This window comes from Trachurus trachurus (assembly GCF_905171665.1).
Source record: "Trachurus trachurus genome assembly, chromosome: 22".
In the NCBI taxonomy this organism is placed as follows: Eukaryota; Metazoa; Chordata; class Actinopteri; order Carangiformes; family Carangidae; genus Trachurus; species Trachurus trachurus.
The window spans coordinates 894,615-909,923 of NC_139907.1; the positions used below are offsets into that span (position 1 = coordinate 894,615).

The 15,309-nt window shown below is 48.0% G+C and overlaps 1 protein-coding gene across 1 annotated transcript; it reads left to right on the forward strand.

The window, feature by feature from the left end:
* Positions 1–2,345: 2,345 nt before the first annotated feature.
* On the forward strand, positions 2,346–12,440 carry dact1 (dishevelled-binding antagonist of beta-catenin 1; the record flags this gene model as incomplete). The annotated part of the gene is made up of 5 exons (XM_083998492.1): positions 2,346–2,582; positions 6,979–7,105; positions 8,342–8,452; positions 10,511–11,714; positions 11,799–12,440. 5 exons carry the CDS (start codon positions 2,346–2,348, stop codon positions 12,430–12,432), a joined length of 2,313 nt encoding a protein of 770 aa, XP_083854618.1. The 3' UTR covers positions 12,433–12,440.
* Positions 12,441–15,309: the final 2,869 nt, after the last annotated feature.

Consider the following 15,309-nt stretch of genomic DNA (forward strand, 5'->3'; position numbering starts at 1 on the left):
TGAGTTGATTATGAAATGATTCATGTCCAGTGTCTTTAATTGTTCAGTTTAATATGCTGCGTCCTGGTGTTCTGGACCTTCTCTCTGATTTCAGGTCAGTTTTAAACCAGAACGATTCTGGTGTTTGTGTTTTGAGTTCATCAGACACTGTGAAGAAAGGAGACAGTTTGACCCTGTCGGCTTCCCGTACGATGGACAGAGTTGATTAAAGGCTGATGTGACTGTGTGTGTGTGTGTTTCTTTCTTTTTTTTTCAAATTCTTTATTGAAAAAGTACAAAAATAAACAATACTGGCATTTTTCATAGTGCATAGTAGTAGCTACATAAGTGAAGGGAATACCAGGTGAACATCATTCAACATTAGTGCAAGTTACTCACAATAGGAACACACACATTAGTGCTTCAATAGAATACGTTCAGAGCAGTTGAAATAAAAGTAAAATAAACATCTCAAAATAAATAGTCAAAAATAAAATAAATATAAAATAGAGTAAACATGATTTCATAAGGGGGATTCAATCAATTTTAGTTATTCATTTCAGTGGGAAAATTCTTTAAATTATCATATAGTTTCTGTGCCTTTATTTCTGTTACAAGTTTTAGGGATTTCATGTACAATTTAAATTCATACATGAAGACAATAAATTTGGGGGATGACTTCATAACTCTATTATTGTGGATGAAAAAATGAATTAAATTGCAACAGAGTTCATCATATTTGTTTTATAAGATCATACCGAAAGTGACATCATCACGAGAGATAGCAGCTGGAAATAATAGCCTACTATTTTTTGATCCAATTGTGGATGTCAACCCAGAATGTTTGACTGTAGAGTGTCTTCTCTGTTTTGCTCTGTGTTTTATTTTTTATTTTATTTATTTATTTTCAAAGCTTTATTTAAAGTTGTAGCAACAATAACATTTCAGTCTTTCTAGCTCACATTCGTTACAACAGTAACAATAAAGTTGCAGTTATGGCAGTATAACAAAGGTTAAGTAAAAGAAAAAAAACAAAGAAAAAAACAGTCAAGTTAACAATAAGGGAAAATAAATTTTAGTGACAGACCTCGTATCCCATGCAAATTATAATTATGGTTATTGTGACAAGATTATTTCTGAATGTATGTTCATTATTGTTATACATTTCTTGTTTGTAATTAAATTAAGAGACTTAAAATAATCATCAACTTCAATCAAAAACAACTTAAATGATGGTGAAGAATTCTGAAATTTACATTTATGAATATGAAACTTCCCCAATAAAATGTAAAGGTTTACTATAGTAGCCTACATAGTTTCTTTTCTTTGAAATCAAAATAAGTGATAACGTTCTTCCCCCTCAATGTTGAGTTTGTGTTTTGTTTTACATAATATATAATTCTCAAGTTCTTTCCAAAATGTATATGAACAACCATAAAACAAATGGGTTACATTTTCAAGTTCAATTTCGATGTCAAGGAATCTTGAAATATACACTCTGTGTTTTATTTTGAAGGTGTGGACCGGAAGCGCTTGACGTCATTGTCGCTGACGTGACGCGCTGCTCCGTCAGACAGCGTGGAGGGGGGCGGGGCCATGGGCGGGGCTAGAGCTGCTCTGCGCCGCGGAGCTTCAGTCTCAGTCCGGACGGAGCTCAGACCGGAGCTCAGACCGGAGCTAAGCCGCTCTCCGCGTCTCTCTGTCGGCCTGAGGAGAACCACAACCCGCCGGACTGGACCCGAACCCGCCGGACTCGACCGGGACCAGGACCAGAGACCGGATCAACGGCCTGAGGGTCCAGACCACCGGTTGATCTGCGGAGCTGCAGGACGGTCTGAGCACCAGAGTCTGTTTCCTCCTGGGTCAAACTGACCCAATCTGTTTCCTTTCTTCCTCCATCCTTCCTTCCTTCCCTCCTTCCCTCCTTCCTTCCTTCCTTCCTTTCTCCCTTCCATCTTTCCACAATCCTTCCTTCCTTCCTTCCTTCCCTTCATCCTTCCTTCTTCTTCCTTCCTCTTTTGATCCAATTGACCTGATCTGTTCCCTATACCTCCATCTTTCTTTCCTTAATTTTTCCCTTCCTTCTTTCCACAATCCCTTTTCCCTTCCTTCCTTCTTCCTTCCTTTTTGACCCAATCTGTTCCCTCCCTCCTTCTATCTTTCCTTCCTTTTTCCCTTCCCTCCCATCTTTCCTCCCTTCCTCCCTTCCACCTTTCCCTTCATCCTTCCTTCCTTCCTTCCTTCCTTGACCCAGGAGGACAGCAGGAGGGTTAACTGGGTTGACCCGGGTCAGTGAAGGCACCATGGGCCGGTGCTCCGGGGCCTGAGGCTGCAGCAGAGCCCAGGTGAGCTCAGACCGGAGCGTCATGCCTCTGGCCGGGGACTCGTCCTCGCTGCGGGAGCGGCTGGAGGCTCTGGGCTGCGGCCTGCGGGAGCTGCAGCTGCTGCGGCGGCGCCAGGAGGAGCTGGTCCGCGCGGCGCTGGAGCTGCAGCAGCCAGAGGACCCAGAGGAAGAGGAGGAGGAGGAAGAAGAGGAGGAGGTAGAGGAAGAGGAAGAGGAGAAGCTGCTGGAGGAGAACATCCTGCTGCTACGGAAACAGCTGGTAAGTCCTGACCTGTCTGACCTTTGACCTTTGACCTCTGACCTCTGATCTCAGGTGTGTGGAGGAGTGATGTCAGAGGTCAGAGGTGAAGCTGGGGTCGGTCTGGAGGAGGAGGAGAAGTCTGGTCTGGAGATGAGTCTGTTGATCCTTCTGGGTCAAATTAAAGGGATAGTTCACCCAAAATTGAAATTTCATGGTGACTAAGGGCTGGGAGAAGTTTCTGAGTCCTATGTGGCTTCTCTGAGTTACAGGGGGTCTCGGCGTAGCAGTGCATGTCCATATGACGGTTGTCAATGGATACCAACTGTCTTCGTAACAAAAAGACACACCAAAAAACATCCAAAGCTAGGAGCTTCGAGAAGCTTCCGCTACAAAACAAGCTTGAAATATAGACTTATTTATTTTTTTCCGGGACAATTTCGCATTTCGGGGCTTCAATACAAGAGGGACATTACATACGAGCAGCATGGAGGTATTTGGATGTTTTTTGGTGTGTCTTTTTGTTACGAAGACAGTTGGTATCCATTGACAACCGTCATATGGACATGCACTGCTACGCCGAGACCCCCTGTAACTCAGAGAAGCCACGGAGGACTCTGAAACTTCTCCCAGCCCTTAGTCCACATGAGGGGGAGGAGATCACGAGGGACATTTCAATTTTGGGTGAACTATTCTTTTAACCCTCCTGGTGTCCTCATGGGTCAAATTGACCCAATCTGTTCCCTTCCTCCATCTTTCTTTCCTTCCCTTTTCCCTTCCTTCTTTCAACAATCCTTTTACCTCCCTCCCTCCCTTCCCTTCATCTTTACTTCTTCTTCCTTTTTTGACCCAATCTGTTCTGTTCCCTCCCTCCATCTATCTTTCCTTCCTTCCTTTCCCCTTCCTTCTTTCCTCCCATCGTTCCTTTTGTCCTTCCTTCCTTCCTTCCTTCTTTCTTTCCCTTTGTCCTTCTTTCCTTCCTAACTTCCTTCCCTCCTTCCTTTCATCCTTCCTTCCTTGACCCAGGAGGGTTAAGACACAACAGACAGTGATGATGCTGTTTTTAAGGTGGACTGAGGACTTCCACCTTAAAAACAGCAACTTCATCATCACTAAACACACTGTTGTCATCCATGTGTGTGTGTGTGTGTGTGTGATGAGTTCATCAACCTGAACACACACAGTCCTTCCTCTGCCGTATCCGTGGCAACAGGACCAGACTGATGAAGACCCGTGTCCAGGTCTCCGTGCTGCGTTCAGGTGTCTGTGTGTGTGTGTGTGTGTGTGTGTGTGTGTGTGTGTGTGTGTGTGTGTGTGTGTGTGTGTGTGTGTGTGTGTGTGTGTGTGTGTGTGTGTGTGTGTGTGTGTGTGTGAGGTGGTTGTCAGCTGTTGTGTTGTGTTGTGTTGTGTTGTGTTGTGTTGTGTTGTGTTGTGTTGTGTTGTGTTGTGTTGTGGGTCTGGGTCCGTGGTGCGTTCAGGTTCCTCATGTTGATGTGGTGTTTGGAGCGTTGCATCATGGGAGTCGATGTGAAACCAGATCCTCCACCGGGTCTCTGGTCTCTGCTGCAGCTGCAACACACACACACACACACACACACACACACACACACACACACACACACACACACACACACACACACACACACACACACACTCCCTCCCCTCTGAGTAACAAATGGAGATTCCTTGGAGCTGCTGAGACTCTGCAGATCCTCTTTCAGCTCCGAGGCCGAGCAGCTGAGGACACACGGTCCTGGTCCTGGTCCTGGTCCTGGTCCTGGTTCTGGTCCTGGTCCTGGTTTTGGTTTTAATTCTAGTCCTGGTCCACTTCCTGTTGAACTTTTAACCTTGGAGCTGGCAGAGTGAGACTTTTATTTTGAAATGTCAGGCGCTGTCACTCTGTGATGATGATGATGTCACAGATGAAGACGACCGTGTGTGTGTGTGTGTGTGTGTGTGTGTGTGTGTGTGTGTGTGTGTGTGTGTGTGTGTGTGTGTGTGTGTGTGTGTGTGTGTGTGTGTGTGTGTGTATGTGTGTGCATAGATATATACACGTGTTATGTTTTGTTTTACCTCGTACTGCCGTTCATGACATGCATGACGTCATCTGCGTTTTTACCATAGGAACTCCCCCCCAAGATGGCCGCCGTGATGATGTTCCTGACAAGCCCGAATGCGGCATCTACGTGTATATATCTGTGTGTGTGTGTGTGTCCTGACTGTCTTCTACGGTGAAACAAGCTGTGACATCATCAACAGGCGACCAATGAGCCGTGAGCATGGTCACTTCCTGTATGGTCAGTAGTGGGCGGGGCTTAGGGTGATTGACAGGAGGAACAGCTGGATGAGGCGGGTGTGTCTGAACACGCAGCTCATTCCAGAGAGCAGCTGCACACACACACACACACACACACACACACACACACACACACACACACACACACAAACACACACAGAGCTAGCAGAGTCAGACTTTGACCTTTGACCTCTGACCGTCTGACCACACAGATGTTGAGATTATTGATAACATGAGGGACGACGCCGCCACCGCCGTAGCTCCTCCCACACGTTGCTCTTCTTTGTTTAAAATTATTTCGATGTAGATGCAAAATAACTCAGTTCCACAGTTCCAAGGGATAGTTCACCCAAAATTCTAATTTCTGAGTTACAGCGGGGCTCCATGCAGTACTGCATGTCCATATGACGGTTGAGAACGGAGCTCACTTTTCTTCGTCCAAAAAGACACACCAAAAAACATCCAAATACCTCCATGCTGCTCGTCTGTAATGTCCCTCTTGTATTGAAGCCCCGACATGAGAAATTGTTCCGTAAAAAATTAAAAAGGTATATGTTTTAAGCTTGTTTGTAGCGGAAGTTTGGTCTGATAGATGAGTTATTACATTATTTTCCTTTTCTGAATACCTTTAACAACACAAAACTGCTTTGTTCATGCACACAACCATGTTGTAGCTCAGGTCAGGTGTCCGTTTGAGTTATTGAGTATCTATAAACACGAAGGACAGCAGGGTACTGTTGATTATAGGTGATCAGTTTGTTGAACTGATGGATCAATGACTGTATTAGTCATCATTTATTGGTGATCGTGTATTGGCAAGGCAAGGCAAGGCAATTTTATTTGTATAGCCCGTTTTTACAAACAGTTTGTCTCAAAGGGCTTTACATGGCATCACAACAACATCCTCTGTCCTTAGTCCCTCACATACACTGAAGAAAAACTCCATAGAAAACCTTTTTAACAGGGAAAACCAGGAGAAAGCTCAGGGTGAGCAACAGAGGAGGGATCCCTCACCCAGGACGGACAGACGGGACAGAGATGTTGTTACAGACAAGAAAACAGTTTATAACAGAGAATGTGAGAAACATGGAAATGTTAACAACAGCTGAAGGAGGAAGCTTCTGGTAGGCAAGGGAGGCAGGGAGAGCAGACCAGCTTAATGGGAGGACTGGATGGCAGACTGGTTCATAGGAAGAGAGGGTAGACCAGCTTAACGGGAGGACTGGATGGCAGACTGGTTCATAGGAAGAGAGGACAGACCAGCTTAATGGAGGACTGGATGGCAGACTGGTTCATAGGAAGAGAGAGCAGACCAGCTTAATGGGAGGACTGGATGGCAGACTGGTTCATAGGAAGAGAGGACAGACCAGCTTAATGGGAGGACTGGATGGCAGACTGGTTCATAGGAAGAGAGAGCAGACCAGCTTAATGGGAGGACTGGATGGCAGACTGGTTCATAGGAAGAGAGGGCAGACCAGCTTAATGGGAGGACTGGATGGCAGACTGGTTCATAGGAAGAGAGAGCAGACCAGCTTAATGGGAGGACTGGATGGCAGACTGGTTCATAGGAAGAGAGGACAGACCAGCTTAATGGAGGACTGGATGGCAGACTGGTTCATAGGAAGAGAGGACAGACCAGCTTAATGGAGGACTGGATGGCAGACTGGTTCATAGGAATGGTGATCATGTATTGTTGTATTGGTGTATTGGTGATGAGGCTGTGTGTACCGAGCAGCAGCAGCAGCTCAGTACACAGGAATGCAGCACATGACCTGAGCAGCTCTGCATAACCCGCATGTTTTCCATCTCAGGGGGGGGAGGGGCGGCTCAGACTGTGTGTGTGTGTGTGTGTGTGTGTGTGTGTGTGTGTGTGTGTGTGTGTGTGTGTGTGTGTGTGTGTGTGTGTGTGTGTGTGTGTGTGTGTGTGTGTGTTTGTGTGTGTGTGTGAGTCTCTGGTCAAACATATGAATCATTTCAACATGTATTTGTTTTAAAATCCACATCAGCAATGAATGAGTCAAACAGTTAATGAACTCCAGATCTCAGGATGATTGATTATTGATTATTATCAGCAGCTGATCGTTTTTATTTTAACCCTTTAACCTCCTCTCTGTGTTGCAGACGTGTCTGAGGAGGAGAGACGCTGGACTCATGTCTCAGCTGCAGGAGCTGGACAGACAGATCAGCGACCTCAGACTGGACACGGAGGAGTCACATGACCAGCTGACGGACAGCCGGCCCAGCTCAGGTACGCCCCCGCTCCTTCACAATAAAGGTAGAGGTTTCTGTTAATGCTCCTTCACAATAAAGGTAGATGTTTGTGTTAAAGCTCCTTCAGAATAAAGGTAGATGTTTGTGTTAAAGCTCCTTCAGAATAAAAGTATATGTTTGTGTTAAAGCTCCTTCACAATAAAGGTAGAGGTTTCTGTTAATGCTCCTTCACAATAAAGGTCGATGTTTGTGTTAAAGCTCCTTCAGAATAAAGGTAGATGTTTGTGTTAAAGCTCCTTCAGAATAAAAGTATATGTTTGTGTTAAAGCTCCTTCACAATAAAAGTAGATGTTTCTGTTAAAGCTCCTTCAGAATAAAGGTAGATGTTTGTGTTAAAGCTCCTTCAGAATAAAAGTAGATGTTTCTGTTAAAGCTCCTTCACAATAAAAGTAGATGTTTGTGTTAAAGCTCCTTCACAATAAAGGTAGATGTTTGTGTTAAAGCTCCTTCACAATAAAAGTAGATGTTTGTGTTAAAGCTCCTTCAGAATAAAGGTAGATGTTTCTGTTAAAGCTCCTTCACAATAAAGGTAGATGTTTGTGTTAAAGCTCCTTCACAATAAAGGTAGATGTTTGTGTTAAAGCTCCTTCACAATAAAGGTAGATGTTTGTGTTAAAGCTCCTTCAGAATAAAGGTAGATGTTTATATTAAAGCCCCTTCACAATAAAGGTAGATGTTTATATTAAAGCCCCTTCACAATAAAGGTAGATGTTTATATTAAAGCTCCTTCACAATAAAGGTAGATGTTTGTGTTAAAGCTCCTTCAGAATAAAGGTAGATGTTTATATTAACGCTCCTTCAGAATAAAGGTAGATGTTTATATTAAAGCCCCTTCACAATAAAGGTAGATGTTTATATTAAAGCTCCTTCACAATAAAGGTAGATGTTTATATTAAAGCCTCTTCACAATAAAGGTAGATGTTTGTGTTAAAGCTCCTTCAGAATAAAGGTAGATGTTTATATTAACGCTCCTTCAGAATAAAGGTAGATGTTTGTGTTAAAGCTCCTTCAGAATAAAGGTAGATGTTTATATTAACGCTCCTTCAGAATAAAGGTAGATGTTTGTGTTAAAGCTCCTTCAGAATAAAGGTAGATGTTTATATTAACGCTCCTTCAGAATAAAGGTAGATGTTTATATTAACGCTCCTTCAGAATAAAGGTACATGTTGACAGCTGTTTGACGGGTGATGACATCACTTCCTGTCTGTCTCAGGTTTCTATGAGTTGAGTGACGGAGCGTCCGGTTCTCTCTCCAACTCGTCCAACTCCGTCTTCAGTGAGTGTTTCTGTTCCACGGTGGACGAGGGACGGCCCCCCCCCACAGGTACTACCCCCCCCCCCTCCTCCTCCTCCTCCTCCTCCTCTTCTTCCTCCTCCTCCCCCCCCACAGGTACTACCCCCCCTCTTCTCCCCCCCCCCCCCCCCCCACAGGTATAAACCCTCCCTCCTTCTCTTCCTCCTCCTCTTTCTCCTCTTTTTCGCTTCTACTTTCTCCTCCTCCTTCTCCCCCTCTTTCTCCTCCTCCTCTTCCTCCTCCTCTTCCTCCTCCTCTTTCTCCTCTTCTTCGCTTCTACTTCCTCCTCCTCCTCCTTCTCCTCCTCCTCCTCTTCCTCCTCTACTTCTTCCACCTCATCCTCCTCCTCCTCCTCCTCTTCCTCCTCTTTCTTATCTTTCTCCTCTTCTTCGCTTCTTCGCCTCCTCTTCCTCCTCTACTTCTTCCTCCTCCTCCTCTTCTTCGCTTCTTCGCCTCCTCTTCCTCCTCTACTTCTTCCTCCTCCTCCTCTTTCTCCTCTTCTTCGCTTCTACTTCCTCCTCCTCTTCCTCCTCTTCCTCCTCTTCTTCGCTTCTTCGCCTCCTCTTCCTCCTCTACTTCTTCCTCCTCCTCCTCTTTCTCCTCTTCTTCGCTTCTACTTCCTCCTCCTCTTCCTCCTCTTCCTCCTCTACTTCTTCCTCCTCCTCCTCTTTCTCCTCTTCTTCGCTTCTACCTCCTCCTCCTCCTCCTCCTCCTCCTCCTCCTCCTCCATGTTGCTCTGCTCCTTTTGGTCACTCTGCTGTGTAAACACACACACAATGACACCTCCACATCCACCTCATGTGTGAGTGTGAACACACACACACACACACACACACACACACACACACACACACACACACACACACACACACACACGGCCTTTCAGAATAAGAGTCTTTGTGTTGTGTTGACACTCCCACCGTGTTGTCTCTGTTTTTCATTAACGACTAAACAAGTGAAGACAAGTGAAGGAGCAGACGGAGGTGAAGAACAGTTTGTTCCAGCTGCAGCTGTTTGTCTCAGCTCAGTGTGTGTCTGTGTGTGTGTGTGTGTGTGTGTGTGTGTGTGTGTGTGTCTGTGTGTGTGTGTCTGTGTGTGTGTGTGTGTGTGTTGTGCACAACCATCTACACACAGAACAACTAACGTGTAACAACAGAGTCACAGTAGTTCAGTTCAGCTTGAGAGTAAAATCTGTTTTTCAGCTTCTGTTGAGGTTGTGAAATAATAAAAGACAAAGAAACGCGTGTGTGTGTGTGTGTGTGTGTTCAGTGTGTGTGTCAGAGTGTGAAGGGTTAACCTCTCCAGCTCTGAAGTATTTTCCACTTCCCGTTGCCCAGACTCAGACTCAGACTCTGCGTCCACATCTCGACCAAACAGGGTCATTACTGCAGCCGGCGGAGCGTTGCATCAGAGCTCCACTTCCTGTCAGCTGGTGACTCAAGGAGAAATAAACTCAGACTCTAAACAGAGTTTAATAATAAAAGTAGATGTTTCTGTTGATGCTCCTTCAGAATAAAAGTAGATGTTTCTGTTAAAGCTCCTTCAGAATAAAGGTAGTTGTTTCTGTTAAAGCTCCTTCAGAATAAAAGTAGATGTTTCTGTTAAATCTCCTTCAGAATAAAGGTAGATGTTTGTGTTAAAGCTCCTTCAGAATAAAAGTAGATGTTTCTGTTAAAGCTCCTTCAGAATAAAGGTAGATGTTTGTGTTAAAGCTCCTTCAGAATAAAGGTAGATGTTTGTGTTAAAGCTCCTTCAGAATAAAAGTAGATGTTTCTGTTAAAGCTCCTTCAGAATAAAAGTAGATGTTTCTGTTAAAGCTCCTTCAGAATAAAAGTAGATGTTTGTGTTAAATCTCCTTCAGAATAAAGGTAGATGTTTGTGTTAAAGCTCCTTCAGAATAAAAGTAGATGTTTCTGTTAAAGCTCCTTCAGAATAAAAGTAGATGTTTGTGTTAAAGCTCCTTCAGAATAAAAGTAGATGTTTCTGTTAAATCTCCTTCAGAATAAAGGTAGATGTTTCTGTTAAATCTCCTTCAGAATAAAAGTAGATGTTTGTGTTGATGACGTTTCTCTCTCTGCTTCTCCTCAGATGACTCCAGCTGTCTGGAGTGTGACGGTCTCCGTGACGACCAGTCTTCCGGTCCAGTCCGTCGCTCCTTCTCCGCCCCTCAACACCACCCGCTGCCGCCGCTCGCCCTCGACTCCTCCGTCGTTGCCGTGGAGACCGCCGCCGCGCCGCTGCAGTCCAAGTACCACTGTGACCTGGTGTCTCGTAACGGCGGTGACGTGTACCGCTACCCGAGCCCGCTGCACGCCGTGGCGGTCCAGAGCCCCGCCTTCTTCCTGCTGCAGACGGCCAATCACGGCCGCGACGACGAGGCGGCGGCTCTGAAGGTCGCCGGCGGCAACGAACCGAATTCTGCTTCTGCTCCTCCTCTGGTCCCTCAGAGCTCCTCCTGGCCGGTCGCTGCCTCCTCCTCCTCCTGGCTCGTCACCTCCTCCTCCTCCTCTTCCTCCTCGTGTCAGCGCCGTCTGGACAGTTACATCATCGGTCTGCTGCAGCGCCGCGTGCAGCCAATCAGAAGCAGCCGCCCCAGAACCAGCGTCAGTGCCGGCCTCTGTGTGATGAGGAGTCTGAGGGCGTCGGAACTCAAACCGCCGCCGCCAGTGTCCGTGGCGAGCAGAGGCGAAGAGCACGATGGCGGCCATGTTGGTGGCGGCCATGTTGGCGGCCATGTTGGTGGCGAAGCGGTGGCGGTGAACGGCGACTTGGTCCCAGTCGTTCTGGGTCTGAACAAGAAGAGGCTCCTCCCCTCAGCAGCCGCCACCCTGCCGAAAGACTTCCGTGAGGTGGGCGGAGCCAAAGCAAACTCCGCCGCCAAACCGCCGTGTTTCCCTGGCGACCAGGAACCGCCGCCGCTCAGGGATCGCACCGCGCCGCCAGCTCAGGACGAAGCCGGCGGAGATGCAGCGGCGGCGGTGGCGTCATTAACGACTAAACGAGTGAAGAGCGACGCCGCCGCCCAGAAGGTGAAACTCCACAAGAAGATGAACGGCGTGAAGGTGAAGAGCGGTAGGGCGTGTGAGCGGCGAGAGACCGCAGCGGAGCGAGGAGCGGACCGATCTAAGAAGAAGCCCCGCCCACTGGACGCCGCCGGAGGCTCCGCCCACGTCAAAGCCTCCCGGCGACGGTCGCCGCCGGCAACCGCGTCCTCCTTCAGAGGCAACAAACACCTCCCGGCGTCGGTCATGGACAAGCACGCCACGGCAACGACGCCGAGCAGCAGCAAGCGGTCGGGTGGCGGCGTCCCCAAACACCATCACCATGGAAACCACCACCACCATCACCACAGCAGCAGCCATCATCATCATCATCATCATCTCCACGGCCGCGACCCGGTCGTGGTCGTCGCCAAACCCAAACACAAGCGCAGCGGCGGCGACTACCGGCAGCGGCTGCAGCGGCTGCGTGCCATCGTGGAGGCGTCGTCCTCGTCGTCGTTGCCGCTGGCGACTGATGAGGCGTTCGGGCGCTGCCGCCAGCGTCAGAGAAAGGAGCTTCCCGCCGCCGCCGCTGCCACTGAGCAGCTGATCAGCCCGTACAGCTACACCGCCACCGCCGCCGCCGCTACAGCCGCCGCCAGAACAGGAAGTGACTCGGAGTACTCGGCCGAGTGCGCGTCGCTGTTCCACTCGACCATCGTGGACACGAGCGAAGACGAGCGCTCCAACTTCACCGCCAACCGCTTCGGGGACAGCGAGTCCAGCGGGGACGAGTACGTAGAGGAGGAGAGCAGCAGCAGCAGCAGCAGCGACACCCAGGAGAGCGGCGGCGGCGGCGGCGGTGGGACGGGTGGAAGGGGGCGGAGCCAGAAGAAGACGGCAGTGGGACAGGAAGTGACTCGGGCTGCGGCGTCGAAGGCCGTGGTGAAGATCAAAGCCTCGCACAACCTGAAGAAGAAGATCCTGAGGTTCAGGTCGGGGTCGCTCAAACTCATGACCACGGTGTGAGGACTCGCTAAGCCCCGCCCACCCGGACCGCCACCTCTTCAGCCCGCAGTTTCCATTGGATACGTCTCCACTCCGACTCCGTTGGGAACGCCGCAGCGATTCGCACTCATCCAGACAATTAAAACAGTTAAAGGGATAGTTCAACATTTAGTCAAATTGGCCCATTGCCATAATCCCTATAGTCATAGCAGTAGGTTCGTTACCTTTAATTGTCGGTGCAAGCTATTTTTAGAACGGCGGAGCAGAGCCGTGAGCTGCTCAGAGCTACGCTACGGAGGCTCATTATGGGATTTCTTGGTTTCCCTCATCAAACTCATCAAATACACAATCCAACAACTCCACAACGCTCTGGTGGACAAGTTGTGACCTGCACATTCACCACGCTATGAGATAATAACACAACGTTACCACACAGAGTTGTTTTAGAGGGAAATACATGCAAAACCACTGATGCACGTTGCCTTCAGGGACAGTTTTTCATCAAGCAGTCTCTCTATTTAACTCTAAAACAACCATCATGGAGGTGAAAAAACGCCATATTAAGTGATACAACACACCTGATCTATAAGGACACAAACTTAAAGTAAAAAGAAAACACAGAGTAACTAACCTGACAGAAAATCAACCTCAGAAAGACAAAGTCATCTGTTGTTTACAGTAGACTGTTATCACCATAGTTTGTAGGATCGGAGACGCGACGCATCCAGTGGGCGAAGGTTTGATCCGTCAAACGGAGCTAAACCGCATTGGAGTCAGAGCGGAGACGGATTCAGTGGAAACCGGGTTTTTTCCCACGCAGCTGCAGCTCACCTGAACCAAACCTCTGAGTCTGACCTCATGTAGAACAGACAGCTGCTGCATGTGGACTAAGACTTTTCTACAGAGACTTTCATAACCAACCCCAGACCTCCAGAGCCTGAGAGACTGAACCAACCAGTCGTCCGTCGTCTTTGTAAAAGTCCGTGTGACGCTGGTTTCAGGCCGATCCCGATCCCCGAGTCCTCGTGGTTTTCTCTCAGTGTGACCTCACAGAACTTCTTCTTCCAGCTCGGTGCTGATGTTGTGAACGTTGGAGGTTTGTTTCTTCTGGTTACTGCCAACAAGACAACAAGGAGGACTCCTGAGGTGCTAGTTCTTGTTCTTGTCTTCAGCCACTTGATTAACGACTTTATCATCTACCATCATGTGGGGTTTTACTCGTCAATAAAGGAGCAGTTTGTAAGTTTTGCTATTGCTTTATCAGTTGTTTATTTAGCCCAGCCTGTTGAGAGCTTCAGCCATCTTTGTGTCTTTGTGTCAACACCAGTAGAGAAAGAGGAGTGAGAATGTGTTTGTTTCCACCTCTGGAGACGACAGATGTTGACGAGAAGATGAACAAAGTTTGATGCTGAACTCTGGCAGTAAACAGCAGCCATTGCTAACGTTAGCTTCGTAGCATTAGCTCAGCTTGCAGACAGCTCCTTTAGAGGAACTCTGAAGATGTGGTTCAACTTGACAGAGAGAAACGCGTGGTCAACGCTCCGATATGATGTCAAACACTCAGACAGTTTCTCCTTCGTCTGGGATCCGGCTCAGGTTTGGTCTTGAACTCAGATTTAGCCAATCAGATTGGCCTCCCCCCCCCCCCCCCCCCCCCCCCCCCCCCCACGCCCCTCCCCCCTCTGTGTCTGGCCCAACAAGTGCCTGAGCTGATGTTTAAACCAGGACCTGAGCGGTGCGTTCAAGGCTTCGGTACGTCTCAAACACGTGGTCCACACAGGTCTGGGATCAGAAAGCCCCTGTCTCTGTGTTTGTAGCAGGGAGTGGATTACACCGGATTACACCGGATTAAAGCAAAATTAACTGAAATAGGTGTTTCCACGAGGCGCCGTTAGCACCTGGCTCTTCAGACCTTTAGTTTTCCTGCTCTGGTCTGAGTTAGGATGCTTCTCCTTGGTCTGGTGTCCTACCTGCATCTGTTAAAACCAGAACTCAGAGATCTGAGTGTCTCAGTTCAGATCCTTCCATGAGTCACTGTCTTGTAGTTTACCCTCTACAAGAAGTTCTTACTCAAATCCTGTCGTTGTGAACTTTCTGGAACTAACCATCACAATGGTTGCCAATGTCTTCTACTTTTTGGACGCTATGTCGCCTTCAACACATCTATCTACTGGTTTGTTCTGTTTCTAATTATGAACAAAAACCATTGGCCTACCGTATGTAGATTTACATAATATATTATATTCTGCTACGTAGCCAAGACGGTGATCGCTGAGGGTGGGAAGTCTGGGAATCGCTCCACACTCAGCTTCCTGACCGTTATGAGTGAAACCATCCAGGTTCTGACAGTTTACACTAGCTGTGTCTCAATTCAGCGGCTGCAGCTTCGGAGGACCCGGTCTACGCGGTCTACGGAGGAAACGGCTTCGGAGGCTGCGTCAACCGTCGGTAAATGAGACGGTCTTTCCTGATTGCGTCCGAATGTAAACAACATCCTAACAATAAACATTTGAAAGTGGCGCTTGCAACTGCTCCTCCGTTCCTCGGCTCCTCACCTGTGCGGCCAGCGGAGCCCAGCTCCAAGCCGGCCGCAGAGCGGGGGTACGGCGCAGAGCCGCTAACGTTCGATAGCATGCTAGGTTGCTAATAACAACAATGGCGTGCAAAGAATCTTGGGATATGGGAGGCCATGATAGGTGCGGTGCGTCCTCCTAGAACAGGCAAAGGAAGGAAGGCTGCATTCGTCGGCTGCATTTGGAGGAGCCTTCGAATTAAATTGAATTGTGACAGGCCTGGTCGCGACGCTGTGACGTAATTGGCCTTCAAATGCCGCCTCCGAAGGCTGCAGCCGTTGAATTGGGACACAGCTACTGGGTTTAGACTCACTTTTGGTGTGAG